The 22,007-nt window shown below is 36.0% G+C and overlaps 1 protein-coding gene across 3 annotated transcripts in view; it reads right to left on the bottom strand.

Moving 5' to 3' along the window:
* LOC137642537 (1-acyl-sn-glycerol-3-phosphate acyltransferase delta-like) overlaps nucleotides 1-22,007 on the bottom strand; it is a 171,490-nt gene that overhangs the window by 18,386 nt on the left and 131,097 nt on the right. For all 3 annotated transcript variants that reach the window (XM_068375173.1, XM_068375175.1, XM_068375174.1), the window contains exons 5-6: nucleotides 18,015-18,205; nucleotides 1,872-2,019 (exon numbers count right to left, since the gene is read on the bottom strand). In XM_068375173.1, the coding sequence (XP_068231274.1) occupies nucleotides 1,872-2,019; nucleotides 18,015-18,205 (339 nt within the window). The remainder of the gene's footprint in view (nucleotides 1-1,871; nucleotides 2,020-18,014; nucleotides 18,206-22,007) is intronic.

The raw sequence follows: 22,007 nt of genomic DNA, 5'->3' as shown, positions 1-22,007 counted from the left end.
GGGAACAAGAATAAAACCATAGAAACGTTTTACCTTCTTCCCCTACAGCGACTAGGGAGGAGAGTAAAACGAGAACAACGTTACCCGCTTGAACGAAACGTTTTTCCTCCTCTCTCTCCCTCCGTCTCTATCTCTCTCCCTCCGTCTCTATCTCTCTCTTTCTCTCTAGATTTCGCACCTGAGAGAAGAGCCCAATTATATATCGTCAAAACATGTTATTTGCTAAAGGAAAAAACTGAAAGGTTTTCCAAATAAAAAGTTCCTTTAATTTAGAATTTAAACCATTTAAGCTAAGAAAGAATGAACGAAACGCTAGAATCGGTTTACTCTTACTGCAAAGTGAAACCGTGATACACTCTCTCTCTATCGTAACGATAGAGCGCATGTTGAACGTCCTGAACGTCAACAACTGCGTAGACTAAAAAACTAAACGTTAGTTCATCTTTGAAAACAGTACGAGACTATCAAAGAAATTCTTTCATAAAACATTAAATTTAAAAAGTTTTAAATTCTTTAAAGGTTAAATACGATATAACGGGCTCAACGTTGATTAACTTCGGTTCCAAGTTAGGACCGCCTATCAGGAAAGGTCGCATATAAACAAAACATAAAAATTTATTTTTATATGTTTATAATAAAAGGAAAGTTAATCGAAGAGGCCTAATAAAGGCGGAGAGAAATAAAATATATAGATCTATAACGTGTTAAGCAAAATTACTAAAAAACCTAAACACACTTCCGTCTAAGGGAAGGGTCGGCCATTTAAAAGTGAAAGAGAGTCCATACTCTCTTTGTCACCATAATTAAATCTATCCAAAACGAGTTCAAGTTTTGAAATGAAGATAAAACCCCTGCATAGCGAAAGCTCAAAACTGGAATAGTGTACTTCACCAAATAGTTGTGAAAACAAATCCAGTTAGTAACAGCGTATTTAGTAGGTCTTGCCAGTGGCACGACAGAGAGAAAATTGGTTCTGTGTTGACATCGAGTACTTGAGTACCTACTTGACAGATGGCGCTGTTGATGTACACCCCCACCTGTATAGCGATCGCTGGCGTATTCCGCCCGTAGGTTTTTGTGTCGGGCAGCAGAGCTGACAGCTATATGATCATCGGGTAAGTTTAATATTGAAAATTTTATGTTCCTTTTTGGATATTAATAGACCAAAATAAAGTTATTTATCATAATCTAATCATAAATGAAGATCCCTTTACTCAATATCTTGCTTCCTTACGCAAGACGGTCACTCCATCATCTCTCCTTTAATTCCGCTGATTTCGCCGATATTACCCACTTCTGAACTCTTATTAGAGCAAGTATTCTTCATCCTTATGTTAGTGAGATGTTGAAATTGTCTTTCCCTCTTTGGCATGATGAAATTCTTGCCAAAACCGAGAATAGACGTAAAAACGAGTGAATGTCAGAGGTCAAAATCAAGCGTGTACTCTCTATGAGGTTTGTGGTAGGACTGAAGGCCAAAGGGTGTAATTACAGTGTAATACATTGTCTTGTGACTCATGGAAACTATATCGATGCCATTGGTCACAATTTGTTTTACATTAAAATATAATAATTAAAGGTATCAAGATTTACGATAGAAGAAAACTGCATTTTCTTGTAGGGAACAATGTTTTTCATTTATTGAGTTACTTTCTCTAACTACCTTGTAACTATGAAAGTAAAAGGAATTTTGAAATAAATATTTTGTAAACACTCTCCATAGCCGTATGAAGCTCGGTGAATTTTTTTAGGATTTTGTGTTTTTCTTCCTATAACCCCATATATTGGCATTCCGGCAGGGCCCCTTACACACCAAAACATCATTTACTATACCAAAAATTTAAATTGCAAACATTATCTACTACACTTACCTTGGACATATAAAGTTCATGAAGGTATTTGCTAGCTCCCTCATCATCATCAGGAATTTCATCTATAGGTAAACGTCTTACATACATTTCACTTTTAACCTTCCTGCCCCGCAGCATGTTATGCAACGTTGGTTCTTCACCATCTTTGCTGTAAGGGAGAAAATAAAGTTTCTACATGTTAAAATAACAAAAATATTATAGAAGTTGTGGCCAAGGTGATGAGAATCATTCATATGGATGGTAAACCACATAATTTTAAGTTATGCCAATAAATACTCACATACAGTATGTACAGTATCAACAAATGATCTGAACATCATTGTAAATCCACAACATTGCTCCAAATCTAGCGTTCAGTAACTATGGTCATTATACTCAACCTGCTCATGAAACAAACAACTGGTCTTCAGTTTTGGATTTAATTACAATACTGTAAATGGTTGTCCTTTACAAGTTCATTCATATTCCTAGTGAAGTATAGTGGAGTGTTATTCAGACAGCAGAAGATTATTTAACAAAATACTTCCTACCAGATGGTGATGATTTAAGACTAGTAAACTGAAATAAAAAAAAAAAAAATTAAATTTACAAATCAACTGAATCACTAAGCCAGCTAAGCCATGATGATAGCTATAACCTTGTTCAAGTCTTCATGTATCGACTAAATGTCAATACAGACACATTTTTACAAATACCAAATTTACATTACCCAATTAATGAAAAATTATAAAATCAATCCAAAAAACTTTACAGATAACTAAATCTAAACTATCATGCAATCTGGCTGTACACTAAACATTGTCTAAATCCAATCAAAACAAAAAACTAATGCAATAACAGGAAAAATTCTTCTTTAATCATCATCTGGATTCAAGGCTTATAGTGAAATGCTGTACTTATCCAATGAGGCAAAGGAAATTCAAAGTTAATAGGTTATTGTATGAATCAATAAAATAATCACACACACACACACACACACACACACACACACACACACACATATATATATATATATATATATATATATATATATATATACACACACACACATATATATATATATATATATCTATATATATATATATATATATATATATAGATATATATAGATATATATATATACACACACACACACACATACTTATACATGACACAATCAAAGAAAATAGGGTGGGTTTTCTTGCAAGTAACAGAAGAATTTTGTAGAACTAGTGAAAGTTGCAGGATTAATCAACAAAATAAATAAGAAATATAAATTGAAGCTCATTCAAATGTATGTATCAACAACATCCCATACAGAGGAAGAAATGGAAACTTTTTATGAAGATTTGGAGATACAGTATCTATGAACAAAAAACATAAGACTCAATTTACGTTTGTTTCGGGTGATATCATGCTAAAGTAGCTAATAAGAGAAGAGAAGAATCAGCAGTAGGTAAATATGGAGTAGGCACAAGGAATGACAGAGGAGACATGCTTGTAGAATTTACTGAGAGAAACCATCTTGAAATCATGCACACCTTTTATAAAAAGAAACAGAAAATTAACATGGAGCAGCCTAAATGGAAAAACAAAAATAAAATAGATTTTTTCTCATTGAAAAAGTCAATTTAGTTAAAGATGTAACAGTGTTACACAAATTAAAGTCAAGTGATCATAGAAGGGTGAGAAGAAATTTGTTTAGATTTAGGGGAAGAGAAAAATTAATTTTAAGAAAGAATATAAAGCCTCCTGTAGCAAGAGAAAAAACTGAAGACCTTTGTTTATCAATACAAAATAGGTACTCCGAGCTACATGATGAAATGGGAGCAATTAGAGAAGAAATGAACCATAATTTAACTAAATTTGTATTGAATCACCACAAAAGATAGGTGGAAAAGTTCCTAAACAAGATAAAAGAAAACTAGCAGGAGACCAAAAAAACAAATAAAGAAAAGACTGTAGATGATGGAAAAATCCAAGAGATGAAATAGAATTGGCACCACTATCCAAAACTATAAACAACCTAAAAAACCCAAGATATTCATAAACACAATCAGACCAAAATTGAGGATACACTAAAGATAGGAGGAAGCATCTAATTGAAAAAAAAAGATGTTTGCTTTAATTGATAAAAATAAAAATAACGTTAGAGATGGCCAAAATATTCATTAACACAATCAGACCAAAATTGAGGACACATTAAAGAAATAATGAAGCATCTAATTGATGAAAAGAAGACTTGGAAGAGGGTGCCAACAGATGTTTGCTTTAAAAGATGAAAATGGAAATGTCAACATTAGAGATGGAGTGATAAAAATTGCTGAGGATTTCTATACAATGCTACACAATAGTGATATAAGAAATAAATTCCCCAATAGAAATAATGAAACACCTGAGCTAGCACCATATGTAACTGTGGGAGAAGTAATGAAAGCATTAAAGGGCATGAAGAGAGGTACAGTAGCAGGAGAAGGTGGCCTGACAATTGATTTTATAATAGATGGAGGAGATTTTATAGTGGTAAAACTCACTGAACTCTACACCAAATGTCTGCAAGAGTGCTCTATACCTACAGCTTCTATAAACTTTATCATTATACTGATTCACAAAAAGACACACAAGACCTGAAAAAATTACTGCTCAGTAAGTTTACTATCCGTCATATATAAAATACTGTATTTACAAAGATATTAGGCGGAATAGAAGTGCAGCTAGACTTTAATTAACCAAGGGAGCAGGCAGACTTTAGACGTGAGTATTCAACTGCAGACCATATCCATGTAATTAACCAGCAAATGGAAAAATCAACAAAGTATGACAAACCACTATTTATGGAATTTATAGACTATGAGTAAGCTTTTGATTTTGTCAAAAGCTCAGCAGTACTGAAAGCCCTTAAAAGACAAGGAATAGATGAATCTTATGTTAGAACACTTACTAAACAAATTTAGACTTGCAGATGACAATTGTGTTAAGTGAATTATACAAGCAATTAAAAAAGATGATATTAGATCTGAATACAGAATGCAGAAACGTACGACTGAAAATGAATATAATCAAAACTGAGAAAATGTTCAATGAAAATTCAGAGACGACAAATAAAGAGTTATGGACGAACCTCTTAGAGATTGTTACTTTATATACTGTACATACCCTACAACAGACAGCAAGTGTTTCAACAAAACACAAGATTATTAATATTTAGTACTGTATGTGAACCTCGGCTGTCTAGTATGTCTACTCCTGGGAATACTGCCAACCTTTCTATTGCAAAGACTTTCTTCACGCATAGTTCCAGAGTGACAAGCAATGGCTTATGATGGTTTGTTTGTTATTTAGAAAGGTTTTACAATGGGGTTTCCCACATCTCGGATGGTTTTTCAATCCTTCTTTACTGTAGGCCTATCGTTTTAGCCATCTTTTTTCAGTCGTCTTAATTCCGGCCGTGGCTGGGTAGCTCCAATCATGATCGACAGATGACTAGATAGTGAACTGACCGTGTCACTGTGACATCGCCACTTGACATCTGGTTAGACCACACCTACAACTACATCTCTGATTCATTAAACACATTACAATGGCAGCTAAGAAAGTATATTTATAATAAAGTATTTACGTTTTTCATTTTTACCATAATTAAAAATTATTGTACTAATTTTTTATTAAGGATCTAGCTGATATTTTGAAAAAAAAATAGCATCCATACTTTATAACCATGCTCATTGAACTATATCTTTTATTGAGCCAAGTTGCAAAATGTTTTGTTGTCAGAACCTGGTTTCATTAGAATTGTCAAGGATGTAAGAGCTGCCACTTAGTGACATTCAAAAGTTTAAGAGAGGATACTTGATGAGAGGTTGCAAGATTGTAAAGATTGGGAAACAGCAGTATTCATTTATGTGGGGGAGAGGAACGGATGCCATCTTTTTAGTACGGCAGTTACAGGAAAAGATACTAGAGGGAAACCAGAAGCTCTTCTGTGCTTTTATAGATTTAGAGAAGGCGTACGATAGAATACCAAGAAAAGTGCTGTTTTGGTGCTTGAGGAAGAGGAAAGTCCTGGAGAAGTTGATTAGAATGATAGAGATGATATACAAAAGAACAAGGACAAAAGTAATAACAGCTGTTAGAGAAACATAAACCTTTGAGGTTAGCGTTGGATTACACCAGGGGCCAGCTTTAAGCCCATTTTTATTTGTGTTGATATTGGATGTGTTAAGTGAAGTGATCAGAAATGAAGAGTTGTGAGAGTTGCTATACACAGATGATTTGGTGATTACTGCTGAAAGTTAGGAAAAATTACAAAGAAGGGTGGTAGAGAGGCAAGAGACTTAAGAAAGGGGTGGCTTGAGGGTAAATGTTGATAAGACTGAAGCTATATTGAGCAGTAAGGAAGTAGGTGACAGGATAGCCATACACAAAATTAGAGGAGCAGTTTTAAAGTAGATGGAACGGTTTAGATACTTGAAATCTACTATACATCAGGAGGGAGGATGTGAGGCCAAAGTAGAGAATGAGATGAAAGCAGCATGGGGAAAGTGTGAGGGATATAGCAGGAATGGTATTTGATAAGAAAATTCCAATCAAGGTAAAAGTCAAGATCTATAACCCAGTGTTAATGAATGGATCAGAAACTTGGACTTTAAGATAAAAAGAGAAAGCAAAACTTGAAAGAACAGAGATGAGAGATTCTGAGGTGGATTATTGGAATATCACTTCTTGAAAGATTGGAAAATGAAGAAATAAGAATGGCAGGGGTAGTAAAGATTACAGAGATGATAAGTTAGTTTCCCTAAGTTCTTTACATAGATCAATGCAAGCTGGTGCTCAGGCTATAAAATCTTTGAGCGAGATGACAGCCAACCTCCCGGTAGGAAGAGGGGGGCACTCTGTAACACCTCATAAATATTTTTCACAATTTGGGTGACTACAGAGATGCACCTTGTAGGTAATCAAGAGCTAGTAATTTTTAATAAATTTACTTAGCAGTTTTATGAGTGTTTATTAAGCTTTCCTGCTAAATTTGTTAGTTTCCCTAAGTTCTTTACATAGATCAATGCAAGCTGGTGCTCAGGCTATAAAATCTTTGAGCGAGATGACAGCCAACCTCCCGGTAGGAAGAGGGGGGCACTCTGTAACACCCGCATACTCGGTAGCTCAACCACTTTTGATTGCATACAGGACTTACTGTGGGGAAGGTGATGGCAGGACAAGTATGTGTCAGGAACTTCAGGTTTCCAAATTTGAAATTTTCTCCGACACGAAATACAAACCCTTGTTCCTTACGTAGGAAACTCGTCCATGGGAGGGTGGAAGTCCGTTCTACTAGCTGAAAATTATCCAAGGGATTGCTATACCTGACCTTAAAGAAGCGTAGGATGGGAATCCTGACATATCATGAACCCTCATGTTTTATAATACCAGAGAGGCCGATGGCCTGTGCAGTTATGGTCTGCGAGTGAAGCACCATTTTGTGACTACTGTCTACCTACGTTCTTGTAACCTCAGGTTTGACATTATATATACAGACCTAAATCACCCAACTCCCCCATGCCAGGAGATTGGGGATATGATGGAATATGTATTACCTACAGTCAACAGGAGGCAGCTAGCAGGGCCTCAGATGCTGTGCCCCTAGAGAGGGAAAGATGAAAAGAAAAAGGCCAGTCATTTCTTTACAATCACCCCAAACTGAAACTAACCTTTACCTTCAATTGACTGCTAATTGTCCTTTAGGAAGCTAAGAAAGCTAAACCCGTTCCTTTTTAATTCCACGGACGTGCTTTTGCCCCCAACATCATGTGCTCTAGGTCATTGCTTTTGATGAATGGAGATAGGAGTGAGGGCACGGTCAGTGACCTGCCTGATCCAAGATGAAATAGTTTTTTGTAACCTTCCTCTTGAACCTGGCCATGCTGACAAGCAGCCTATTGTTGTGTGGGTGAGCTCCTCTTGTATGATTGAGGTAGCACCTTAGTGCCCTCACAGAACAGTTGATCCGTGTTATCGGTGACTTCCCGTAGACTCACAATCCCGAAAGGCCCAAACCTAAGGTCCGCTGCAGCCAGATTTTAAGCCTTAGCAATAAAATCTGGGACAAAACAGAATAACCTGCCACAATAACTTGAATGGACGATGTTGTAGGAGAGACCATGCAACTCACGTGCCCTCTTTACAGAGGCTAGGATGAGAGGGAAGACCATTTTGGGGGTCAAGTTGCGATCTAACGCTCGACGTAACGGTTTGTAGGGAATGGAGCATGTTCCAAGGAGGGGGTCTCACTTCTGGCTGAGGGCAAGATAATTCTGCCGAAGACAAAATAAGGACTCCTTTCACTTTAAAGATCTGGCTTAAGGCTGAGCAATAGCCTTTTACCGCTGAGACAAAGTTTTCCCTCTTGGAGATATAATAAAAATGACAAATTTCAAATTAATTTATATTTTTGCTAACTATACAAACCCAAGTTCTTTACGTACGAGAAGAAATCAGTGCAAGCTGGCATACGGGTATAAAATCTTTTAAAGAGGTGTCAACAACTGTTCCGGTTGTTACCAGTGGTAGCGGGGAGAAGCACCGCCCAGCCCGCTCACTCAAACCTTCTCCACTTTCATCGCAGCTGGAACATTTTCTCTGGGGGTAGGTGATGGTGGGTATGTGTAAAGAACGTAGGTTTATATATTTAAGAAAAATACAAATTTATCCTTTCTTTCAACACAAATCCAAACCCTTGTTTTTTATATGGGAGACTCACCCTAAGGTGGGTAGAAGTCTTTTTAATTGGCTGAAACTTTTTGACCCAGGATTGCTGCATCTGAGCATGACATTGCAAGGAAAGGGCATCTTAACACCCCGTGCGAAAGTGATTATGAGTGTAAGAACATAACCAATTGTCATGGGCTATGTATAATCAACAAATTTGTGAATATACTGTACACAATGAGGACCAGACGTCCTAACTCCCCATCGTAAGGAGATTGGTTATGTAACAGGGAATAAATAAACAGAAATTGTATATTACCATGTAAAGGACAACCCCACGTAAAGGGCGAACCCCAAAATTTCCTTTACAAAATGGGTTTTTTTTCATACTGTATATCCCATGTATTGGGTGAACAGCAATTTCAAGGCAAGCCTAGTGTTACTACACTTTTATTATAAATATTTTACCACACATCATAATCTTTATTTATAATAACATCTTTATTAAAAGCTCTAGTATCAATAGTTATCACCTACATATGTAAATGTATTCGTTTGTTGTTCGTCATGATTGGCGATGAAACGTAAACTAAATGTTTTCCGTTTCAAGTGGCAATTTTAGGGAAAAAAAAAAAATTGACAAAATCGCTCTTATTTAATTTATTTTGAATTTCTATGGATTAAGTAATTAAATCAACATTAATAATATCATTATTATATAACCTATGCTTAGTAAGACAGCTATTGCTGCAAAAGCTAACCTTTACACAGATGTGGAAATGCGTTCATTTGTTAGTTACAATCGGCGATGGAACTTGAACAAAGCAATGGTTTTGGTTTTAGGAGGCGTGTTTAGCGAAAGCATGGTATAAAATTGTCTTTATTTTGGATTTCTAAGTATACAGCAAAAGTATTTCAACCAATTTAGACACAACGAAGGATAATGGCAGCGCTAGTGCAAATGAAAGCAATGAAGATCATGCCCATGACGATGCTGTCCAGATAAGAAAAAAATTTAATACTTTTTAATAGTTCAAATGACAAGTGTTGATTTTGGTGGTTTTTAATTTCAAGTTTATTAAACAGTTTTTCTTTTTTTTATACTTGTTTGTATCATTGATTTCCTCTATACCATAGTGTAGGTACCAATAACCTGCAAATTTTAGGTTAAGGACAACCACCACTACGGCCATCTCTTGGCAAATGATATAATCATTCCTAGCATCTTGTCCGGAAAAAGTTTTTGGAGACGGAAGTATTGTAATAAAAGAAAAAATAATTCTTATTTTCATTTTACATTAACACAGCTACAGTGTATGATAACACTGAGCATATTAGACGCTGTTAAGTCAATCCTTCCCAACTACAATGTAAGTAGAAAAATTAATCATCGATACAAATATGGAAAATCCAGGTTTTGGTTAACTAGGCTAGCCTACCAACAGGTTCACATAACATAGCTTGAGAACTATAAATAAAGATACACTACCGGTAAATATTTCTATTTTACTATAACATAAAACTATATACCATAATTAAAATGAGTATATTACACAAATTAAAGTCAATCCTTCTAAACTATCCTATTAATGAACCATATGCAATTAGAATACCCTAACAACAACACAACAGAGTGCAAGTAAATAAATATTTTCATAATTCCTAAAGCATCTCTTGTGTAATGGGTGAACCCTGACATTTTCATCCAAATCTGCTCTTAAAATTTTGCCCTTTACACGTATTCTAGCTACAGGCAATATGGGGGCATACCTGCAGAGAAAAAGATCCAGCTGACAGGGTCTTTGGATGCTCTTCCCCAAAAGAGGGGAGGATGAAGAAAAGGCCAGTCATACCTTTTTCATTTACCCTGGACTAACACAGTAACCTTTGTCCTCGAACGACTGCTAATAGTCATGTGAGGAGCTAAGGTAGCTATACCACTTATCGTGCAGCTGCCACATGGCCTATTGAATTTAGAGATGTGTGTTTTATCATGCAGGTAGTGGGTAGTGAAGGTAAAATGTCTCTTCCATACACACACTTGTAGTGCCCGCATCACAGAAAATTCTTCTTGAACGCAAAGAACATACTTATGCATCTAACTTTGTGTCATATCCCTTATTGTTGAAGAGGGGAGGGATTAATGGCATGGTTGATGACTTGCCTAATCCACAAGGAGGTGTACTTCGTCACCCTATTCTTGACCGGATGTTCTAACAAGCAAATGGCAAGATCCTGGAGTTCGCGCAAGTAGCTGTGAGGTGCTCTTACATGACACAAAAACAGCAACTTAGGATCATCGATTCGGAATTTGAGTCTTAACAACGAACTTGAGGATGAAGCTGAAAGTAACTTGCCCTCCTTCCAGAGAAAAGTCGATGTTGTAAGGGAGACCATGCATCTTGCTAACTCTCTCAATGGAGGTTAAAGGGAGAAGAAAGTGTTTTCTGAGTTAGATCACGGTTCGAAGACCGATGTTGCGACTTGTAAGTGCTCCTTTCCAAAAGCAGATAAAGTTACACGAAGGTGATCTCATTTGCGACTGAGAGCAAGCCTGTTCAAACTCTGTATGGGGATGGACAGATCTACCACAGAGGAAATAGTAATCCCACTTAGTTTAGAGACTTTGCTTAAGGGTGAACAATATCCTTTATCTCCGAGATTGAGCAGTTTCCCTCTCAGTGCAAAGTAAGAATTCCATAATTAAGGGTAAAGAGGTAGTCGTTAAGAGCGGAGAAGCAACTCTTCCATGACACACTAACCAAAAAAGATTGTCTCTTCTGCCAAGCAGACTAAGGTCAAAGACCTTCTGAGGTAACGAGATATCTGTTTTGATACAAATTGTAAAAACCCTCTCTCAGTGAGGAGAAGCTGGATATCCTCCAGGGGCAAAGTCATAGGGAACCAACTGTTTGATGGTAAATCTGAGCATGTGGTTGATGTAGGAAGTCATGGGAAGGAGGAAACTGTTAACAGCAGGTGGTGGTAACATTCTGCATATTGCTATAATGGGGCTATCCACGCCATGGAAAGGTTGCTTACTGGTCAGTTGAGGAGCTTCCTCATTAGGCAGAATTTCGGGAGCGCGTAGACGTCTCAATTGCCCCACGGAAGTTGAAAAGTCCTGAAGTACTATCTATGGATCCAATAATGGTGAGCAGCACACCGGAAACTTCCGGTGGAAGGATGTCGAGATCAGGTCTAATGTTGGTGAACCCCACAAAGTCGTCACTTTGTTTGATATCCGAAGGACTAAGAGACCCCTCGGAACCAGCTATCGGAGTCTTCCTCGTCAGTTCATCTGCCAAGATGTTCTTTATGCCAGATATGAACCGGATTGACAGGGAGATCGCATTGTCTTCTGTTCCTCACAGGATTACATGGCTAGTTGGCAAAGTTGCCGTGGAAAAAAAATTTCCTTGTTTATATTTATGTAACTTAAAAAAGTTTGAGACTGAATAATAAAACTATTGAACCAAATGAAAAACAACTACAGTATTTTGTTATGAACTATAGATTTGGATAACAACAGTGGTTTGCTTCCATTTCAACTTTCTTAAAATAGTAAACAATTACCGTAGTTGTTACAAATGACGTTACGTAGAAAATGACTGATATATTATTAAAATATCTGCTAAAGAACTGGAATTAAAAGTCAATAGTATCCTAAGCTTTGTAATCATACATCGTGAAGGTAAAGACTACAAAATTATCTTGCATTGGTAATAGGGATGACAAACCTCTAAATTTTGATGTGACATTAAAATTGAATGTAAACCATCATCTCCTCCTCCTCCTATACCTACTGACACAATGGGCCTTGGTTAGATTTTGCCAGTCGTCTCTATCTTGAGATTTTAATTTAATACTAGTTCATTCATCATCTCCTACTTCGTGCTTCATAGTCCTCAGCCATGTAGGGCGGGGTCTTTTAACTCTTCTAGTGCTACATATGGCACTCGAGTAATCTCTCTTATGGTTTCATTTCTAATCCTGTCCTGCCATTTAACTTCAAATATCCTTCTGAGGGCTTTGCTCTCAAATCTACTAAATCTATTGGAGCTTGTTTCATTGTCATACCATAACTCATGTCCATATAGTAACACCAATCTCGCTAAACTGATATACTGTATAGTCTGATTTTTATATGTAATTTCAGGTGATTTGATTTCCAAATTCTACTTAACTTACCCATTATCTGATTTGCTTTTTTCACTCTTTCACAAAGTTCTAATTCTAAAGACCCTGTATAGGAGATCAGTTTCTAAATACTAAAATGATTCTAGCTCATTAATTCTTTCTCCTTCTAATGATATTTCATCTTCCACTGCATATTCTGTTTGCATCATCTCTCTCTTTCCTCTATTTATCTTGAGCCCAACCAGATGTGATATTTCAGGAATTTTAGCAAGAGCAAACACTAAAAATCCTGTGGTGTTCTGTTAACAAGGACAGCATCATCAGCATACTCAAGGTCTGCTAATTTCCTATCAACAATCCAGTCCAATCATTCGCCACCATCTCTGACCGTTATATGCACTACAAAATCCACGAGGAAGATAAAAAACACATGTGACAACACATTCCCTTGGAGTACTCCACTGTTCATTGGAAATTCATTTGATAAGACTCCATCAACATTAACTTTGCACTTGCTGCTATGTTCATGAACAGACAATCAAATTCACATGTTTAAGAGGAATTCCATAATTACACAATTCTCTCTCCACAAAATTGCCCAGTGCACACTATCAAAGGCTTTTTCATAATCCACAAATGCCATCATAAGTGGATTTCTATATTCTATAAATTTGTTGTACATGTCTCAAAATGAAAATTTAGTCTGTGCAACTTCTATCGTGACTTAAGATAGAATCACGATAGTGTATTTATAAAGACCAATAAGCAGTCATTTATCTTTTATTTTGTAAGGGAAATATTATGAACACTATGCAATGTGAGATGCGTAGAAAATTATAATTGTTGTATTGAATTGTTTGTAATAATATACTATTTCTTTTTGGTCAAAGTTTTTTGAAAGGTAAAATATATTCAATAGTTGTTTGACTCTAAGCAATCGTTAACGAGTTGTTAAGTTTGTTTTTTACGAATGCGGGTCGCGCATGCGTGGATCCTCAGTCGACTTTGAGTAATATAACTCAGAACGAGTTAGTACCGGCTCAGGAGTGTGACTGATAGGGTCTTGGTTACCCTGCAGTATCTCAAGGGGAGGAGAGGAATTAACACACCACCAAGAGAGTTCTTACCATCATGGATTTAAGCTAAGTCAAAATTTTATAAGTGTTTTGTTATGTTAGCGATATTGAAGGGCATGCATGCACGTTAGATATCGTTACTAGCAGACATTTGTAAAATAAGACTATACTTCGGGTTGCCGGATAGGAAATTTTACAATGAATAGTTAAGGTTAGTAATAAATATGAATGTTTTTATTCCTGGTCACATAATTTAAACACAACGCAATTTCTCGATTTATTGAATGAAAGGAACAGAAAAGAATCCTTGAAAAACTGTTAAAGAACCTGGTAATATGTAAGCCGAATTGGGGTAAGTTTGGGTTTCCATATTTATTGAAAATTCTATATGTTTACTATTTTGGATTCTTTTGAGTAAATAAAACTTCTACCTTTTCAAAATCCTACTTGTTCATCTCTCAGCTCTTTAGAATAAACATACTATATATTTTCATAACAACTGACGTATGTGTTATGCCTCTGCAATTTTTGCAATCAGTCACGTCTCCCTTTTTTGCCATTTTCACTAACTCCCATTCATCAGGTTTTGCCTCTTCATGCCACATACAAAATAATCTTGTAAGCATTCTGGGAGTCACTTAATTTTCGGTCAGTATTATCTTTGCAGTTATTCAATCGTATCCATGGATTTTCATCTCTGAGTTTTTTAATGATGGCTTTGACTTCAAACACACTTGAATTAATTCAGGGTCACATCAAAGTCTTCATCAGCTTCAGGCATATCAATAAAATTATTCCCTTCATATTTCCTATTCATAACCTCACTAAAGTGTTCCATCCAACATTATCTTTCTTCTTCTTCTGTTGTTAGAACAGATCCATCTCTCTCTTTGATGGGTATACTTAGCATGTTCTATCATGTAATTTTCATTATTTTGTCGAAAACTTTCAACAATCAATTTCTGTCTCTGTCTCCTTTTTTATAGTAGCCCAAGTATCATTTGATATCCATGGCTTTCTCCTTGTAACTCCATGTCCCAAGACTTCACAACCAACTGACTGATACATGTTCCTAATATCACACCATTCTTCATTAATTGTTTGCTCTTCGTCTCTTAAAGTCTCTAAGACTGCAAATCAATTCCTATATTCAATTGCAAATGTTTCTCTGCGCTCTTTTCTAAAAGCTTAGAATAAGAAAAGTATTTTTAGCAAGAAAAAATCATTCAGTAGGTTGCATTTATCACCTGATTTGAGAAGCACAAACTCATGTCAACCTATTCAACAAAAGCATTTGCAAAAAGTTTAAACTTCTGAAATTCCACCAATTCAACCCCAAGATTAAAAAATCATTCCTCATTCTAGTCAGCTGGAATAACACTTCGACAATACATTACAGTATTGTGCCTCATGATGGAGAATCAACTTCATACCTAGTAATAAATACAGGATGGTACAGTCAGGGAAGATCTGAATGCAAAGGATGTTTTGAATTACGAAAAATCTCATGCAAAAGAGCTCACTAAACTACTGTTAATTAGGAATTTAATAAGACAGCAAATTTCTATCCTACAAATTGCGATGGAAGTCAGTAACTGAAGACTAGATAGGAGTACAATACTCAAACAAGGTCATATTAAGAGATTTAAACTTTTTCTCAGAATATACTTATCCCCAAAACCCTTGAAAGACTTTCTAAAAAAAGATAAGACTCTTCTCAAAATTATTTTGCTATCAAGAGTCACACTCAAAATTTTAAATGAATTGTACATACCGTAGTTAAAGATATTGTCAATGCAAAAAAGATCTCAATGTTGAGGAGCCACTATCCTTAGGTCTTGTTAAGGTTCAATTTCATCCCCTTAAAGCTGGTTCATGCACTAATTTTAGCTACATTACTACCAAGGGATTTAGCAACCATTGGTCAATATTCTGGAGATGGAATTGAAGCAGAGATTGCATCGCCTGCATATGCAGTGAGCTTGTTTTCTAGTTCAAATATTAACCCAAATACCTAAAAAAGATAACCAACATAGACTACTGTATTTATGAAATGGCTACCTATTCTTATATGTTTGATAGTTTTCAGCACTATCAATAATTCATTACCTGACTGTGAAGCATTATCCAATGTTACATGGAGTAGAGTACCACATCCAACAGATAATTTGAAACCTAATCTTCAAATGTATTCAAAACTTGGGAGATTTCCATACAAACCAAAGTACTGAATTTAAGAAATGACAAAAACTCACTATCAACATTTGTTAAAGTTCTTGTATGAAGAATAAATGTGGAAATTTTAAATATATATTTGAGTTTGCTTTAAAAATTTATCTAACAAACTGCTTTAAACAACAAGGTCTTGGATTAATAAAACTACACTATAATACGATGTCTGTGAAAACCTTATGACTTTTATAAGGAAAATAAATGCAAGAGCAAACTATAAACTTTGATTGCAACTCTGGATGTTAAATTGGTTCGCCTATTAATTTTGATTTCAATTAAAAACAATTATTGTCGAAACTATTAATAAACTGAGATGGACTCTTGACTTATCTGCAAATGAAGCAACTAGACTAAAATAAGAAAATTGATTTCCGACAACCAAACCTCAAACTTATAACCTTTAAGCACTTAAAATTTCATTAATATGAGAGAGAGAGAGAGAGAGAGAAAAAAAAAAATGCTGTTAAACAAAGGGATATTGCGAAGTACCTTAGTGCAATCTACAGAGAAATGTGCAAGGCCAAACACTAATGGTATGGATCACATTGTTCAATTAAAATTGACTCTGAGGAGCTAGGTAAATTAAAGGAGAGAGAGATAGGCAGTTATTATGTAGTTTACCAAAATTAAGGGTTCAATTTCTATCATTCACTCAAGACTGCTCTGGTTTTACTCTTGAATGAGGGCTGTAACTTTGAGCAAAATTCAGAAAAAATATAACAATGCATAAAAAATGGCCAACCACAGGAAATGGCCACTGGGGGGAGAGCATTTAAAGGAATGCACCCCCCAAAATTCTATGATATCCTGAAAGGCAAGAGATAGCTTTAGAATGCTATTGTAAGCACCTTTGAATGATAAGAAGTCTTGAAAGCTTGTTTTATGAAATTTCTGAACTTAGATTGAAAACTTTAAACTGTGTAAAAGATTCATCATTTAAGTGCAAGCACTTGGAATAAAATGTCTACTGTATTTCATGGAACATTATAACATTCTAGGACTGACTAAATTGTACAATTAGTAGTTTTTAGTTTAACAGATTGCAAGTTATCAGGTGTTACAACTACAGTGTACGGGTTATTTACTCTAGTTTTTATTGTACGGTTCTTTAAGTTAACAGCATGTTATACATGATATGTGTCACAAACAAAATAAATAATACCAAAATTATAAAAATAGATGACATTTTCCTGAAATATAAAATACAGTAAAAATGACAGAACACTCAACTTTCAACAAAAACAAACCAATACCAAGGGGAAAAGAACACAAAATAAGATGCACAAAACTAAGACACCTAAAATTGTTGGGAGATTAAGATTAACTGATCATATACTTTCCCAGCATTTATGAACTGTTATCCTTTTAAGATATTCATTCAACTTTATACAAGTTCTTACCAAAAATCTGCACATTCTTAAATAATCTCTTCACAACAGAGCAGGAGATACTGATTTAGCTGTGGGAAAACATCACAAAGGAAGGGCTTTGCAGCTTTTTGCAATTAGTATCTGCAATATCAATCACATTCAGTGAAGCCCGGTCCCAGTCAAGTAAAGGGATGTGAAGCAAGGCTTTGTGGAAATCCACTTAGGCTAATTGGGGAAACAATATTTTACAATTTGAAAAGAAATTTCAAAGTTCTTTATAATTAAAACTTGACAATGGGCAATGGTTCTTTTATAAATAAATTTCTTTTCATGTTCTTGCATATTAATGGACTTTAGATCCATTTTACTTTTTTTTTTACAAATGACAGGATTAGCATCATCTTTATGACATCACAGTTCAAAAATTCTCAAATGAAAAGCTAATAAGTGTTTGTTTTGCATCATTCCACAAACACTATAAACTAATCTCTATGATAAACGTGGTGTATCTTTGTAATAGTGTCCTGTCTGAATAAAAGTAGCAGCCAAACACTTTCATTTCCATATATAAAACTGAATGAGTTATTGTATTAATCTTAGCTTTCATTACATCTTAAAATAGCAAGTTTAATATTCTAACTTACGTATTAAAGCCAACTGTGACATCATAAATGACTGGAAAGTGGCCCTTAAGGGAGTGGACACACTGGATGAAGCCACGGGTACGAGGAATCAAATGTCGCTTCAATTCTGGCAAGCCTTTCTTGCGGGCAAATTCCATACTTGCCGCATGCTTGGCTGGGGTGAATCTGGTACCCTCGGCAAACAAAAGCATCTGAAGTAGTGACAACAATAATAGCATTAGCTAGAGTTACATACACAGACAATAACAAAGACAACGCTAGTACTGTACAGTCACCGATTTAATATACTGCACATGGGATAGTATTCATGTAAGTATTAGAAGGGATGTGGGCACAATTGAAGTTGAAAGTCTACAGAATTTTATTCTTGCAGCCTCCCAAATTTTACATTAGAAATATCACTGTAGTACAAATAAAGCACAAGTTTAAACGATCAACAATGGGTGGTCAATATAATCACAGTTTACTAGCTTTACATTTATAATGATACCTCAGATGATGTGAGGGTTACATTCTAAGAAAGGTCACAGCACCAATAATTTCAGATTAAGTTAGAATATTATCATCATATCCTTCCTATCTTTTCCTTTTTTCATGCTTATTATATTTTGAATGTGTGGTAAACAAGGTCTAGCATTATATTGTCTTGCACGTTTGAAAAGAAAATGCATGAAGACGACTTACACAAGTACTATTATGAAACCCAACTGAATTGCTCAGAAAATTACTTTAAAAATTCCTCTCAAGAGAAAAATGCAAAAACAGAAATATAAATCATTAATAAATAGAAATAACTGATAATTCCAAGAATATCTAAAAATTAAAAAACAAGTAAAGTGTTACCTATAAGAAAGAATGGTAAGCTACACTGCTATAAACTTTTTGCTTCTTAAATACTCAATAATCAAGTGGAGCAGAGTCAGTATCATTGTCTGTACAATATAAGTACATAATGTACAGTATGCAACATACAAAACACAGGATAAATGATTGAGACAATATACAAATGTAGATGAAGTCTTTAAGCAATACATGGAACTGGACAGAAATTACAACATTTGATTTTTATTGTGCCTTCTACAAAATGCATAGACAAGAGTATTACAGTAAATTATACGCAAAGTAAGTGCTTACTTTGCCATCAAAATGAAAGCTAGATGTGAAAAGCATGCAAGGGAATTTTAAGTAAGTCTGCCTTATGAAAATTAATCTAAATAAAAATGGCTTACACTATGCAAACAGAGCAATATATGCAATATCATATCAGACTCACTACCCTATTTTGATACCTTGGTTTTTATCCTTCCCTGCCCCGAACCTGATACACTGTTCATTATATGATAGTTTTGCATATAGTAATTCAAAGGTGACTTCCCAGCAATTGAGTAGTTATTAACTTCATAGTTTCATATAACAGATGTGTTAGAAATTAAAAGTTTTAAGCTTACTATCATTTCCCTATATAATCAAATCACTTTATATGTTATCAAATACATTTTTTAATTATGGTATAAATGAAAAAGTTTTATGATACATGGTCACCCTTCTTTGGTTGCTGAAGAATGGTAGGTGAGAGCCAGGGTGATCACATGGAATGCATCATTTCTCTAGCTGTCATAAATGATAGTTGGATAAAGCGTGTGCTCTGTAGAGGGCTGGGAATCTGAATAATTATTATGAATGTCACTGGTCCCATTGTCAATGCAGCTACCCAATGAGCAGGCACTGTCAATTCGTGTACTCGTCTATCTCTGAATTATGAAAATATTCTAAACTGCTTGGCTTCAAATCAAATTACCATAACCCTGTCATTTAACAGTTTCCTTCTTCACAATCTTTTGTTCATTCCCATTCTCTAAAATATCTTGCCTCTTTCGCCTATTAACTCCTAAGAATGATAAATAAACAAAAAGATGTAATACCACAGATATAAGCACAAGTTTTCCTTTGAGAGAGAGAAAGATTCGGTTTAACAAAAAACACAATGTGTTACGTTTTGTTAGACTTCTCGATAAAGAAGGGTTGAATTAAAAATATGCCTTCTGCAGCACTGGAACAACCATTGAATATTCACTAGGTAGGTACTGTAGTTGGTTAATGACATGTTGCACGAGGGGAAAGCCCTGTCCATCTGTCAAGTCACAGAAAGACTGAAAGGGGTGGATTAGATGGGAAATTTAATTTAAAGATTTAAGTTGTATAGCTAGGTAAAATACAAATTACTATTAAAACCTTTTATTTGTTGCTACACACAAGCAAACCCTTCGTCCTATAAAATAGGGAGACTCGCTCATTGGTGGGAGGAAATGGAGAAAGATTTGAATCTCGTATCATTTACGAGTGGATTCTGAGTTTTCACTACAAACATGAAGATGAAGGAGAGCGAAACCTTTACCCACCCCTTGAAATGACTGAATAGTAGATACAATAAGCTGTCCCTTCATCCTCAAGTAGCTAGGAGCATTTTCAGTTTGTGGGGTTCCCTACAGTCGACCTTTTTGCCAAGGTAATTAAGACCATCTACTGAGTTACATCCTTGTTGGAAACCTACCTTATAAGTTCATAGGGGAGTCTTTTCAGTGACCTCAGAACTCTGGTCATGTTCCATGTGACGATTGGAGTTCTCTGAGAGAGCAGGAATGCTCAAAGCTCTTCATGAGCATTACTAACTCCCAACATATAGAAAGGTCTTTGCCTCTAAGTTTGAAGACTTGGCTCGATGCTGAGCGATAGCCTTCTACCACTGAGACTGAAAGGAGCTTCTTTATATGTAAACAAACAAGGATGTTTGTGATCAGTTGAATAGAGGCTCCAAGAGGAGAAATACCCTTTTATGGTAACGATCACAGAAGTTGGGCCATTTTGCCAGCAATACAGCCTTGGATGACTAATTCCAGACATTTCCTGCTCTATACCTTGCAAATAATGCTCAGAGGAGATGCTGGAGAGCCTTCACACGTTAAGTGACAGGGATGTCTGTAAGTTGCGGTGCCTCGAGGGGGGTTGGCAGAGCAAGTTGGGCCAAATGGGCAATTCTCAGACCTCCCGTCAAAAGTATTAAAAGGTTCGTCGAAGCACTCTGCTTGGGGCCACTTGGGAGTCTTTTTTTAGGTTTGGGGCCGACAGCCTCCTGTTCACCTGACATTGAATTAGGCATAAATGTAGAAAAGCATAGAAGTCTAGGCTGTACCAGGGATGTGAAAATGTGTCCTCTAATGCCATTTCCTGATATAGAGCTTCTTGTTAAATCTCATCACAAAAAGGCCAACTGTTGGGAACCCCACAAGTTAAAGGGCTCCTAGCCACTCAAGGATGAAGGGACATCTCTGATTTGACCATTTGTCCCTGTCAATTAATAGTGTCGGCAATCATATTCCTTTTGCCAGAAAGAAACCTTGCTGACAGGTTGACAGCAATTAGTGCCCACTCATGAGCCTGCATCATCAATTTACAGAGGGGCTGTGAAACAGTACCTCCTTGCCTGTTGACGTATGCCACAATGGTAATGCTGCCGCTTATCAGAGCTACTGAGTGGCCTATCAGGTACAGCTGGAATCGCTGCAATGCCAAGAGAGCTGCTTCCAGTTCCTGATGATTGATGTGCAGGCTCTTCCCCTCTTGTGATCAGCAGCCTGCAATGCATTGGTTCCTTGGATGGGAACACCAACCTTCATTTGTTGTGTCGGAAAAGGAAGTACCTCTAGGGGAAGACATTACTAAGTAGTTCTTTTCAAGAGATTCTTCTTCCTTAGCCACAAATCTAAACTGGACCTCACTTCTTATTCCACATGAACTAGCTGATGGGTTGGGTCACTGATTGGTAACCAGTCTCTCTTTACACACCATTGAAGTGACTGCTGATGTAGATGGACGTGAGGGAAGTTTTTATCATGATGACAGAAGACCCAGAAACTTCTGCTAATTATATGCTGACAGTGCGCAACTCTTTCGAGTCCTGTTACCTGATTGGTGAATGGAAACTCCTCCCTATGT

The sequence above is a fragment of the Palaemon carinicauda genome, chromosome 6 (assembly GCF_036898095.1).
Source record: "Palaemon carinicauda isolate YSFRI2023 chromosome 6, ASM3689809v2, whole genome shotgun sequence".
Lineage (NCBI taxonomy): Eukaryota > Metazoa > Arthropoda > Malacostraca > Decapoda > Palaemonidae > Palaemon > Palaemon carinicauda.
The sequence above is the reverse complement of the archived record's forward strand: the minus strand, read 5'-3'. Positions and strand labels throughout refer to the sequence as shown.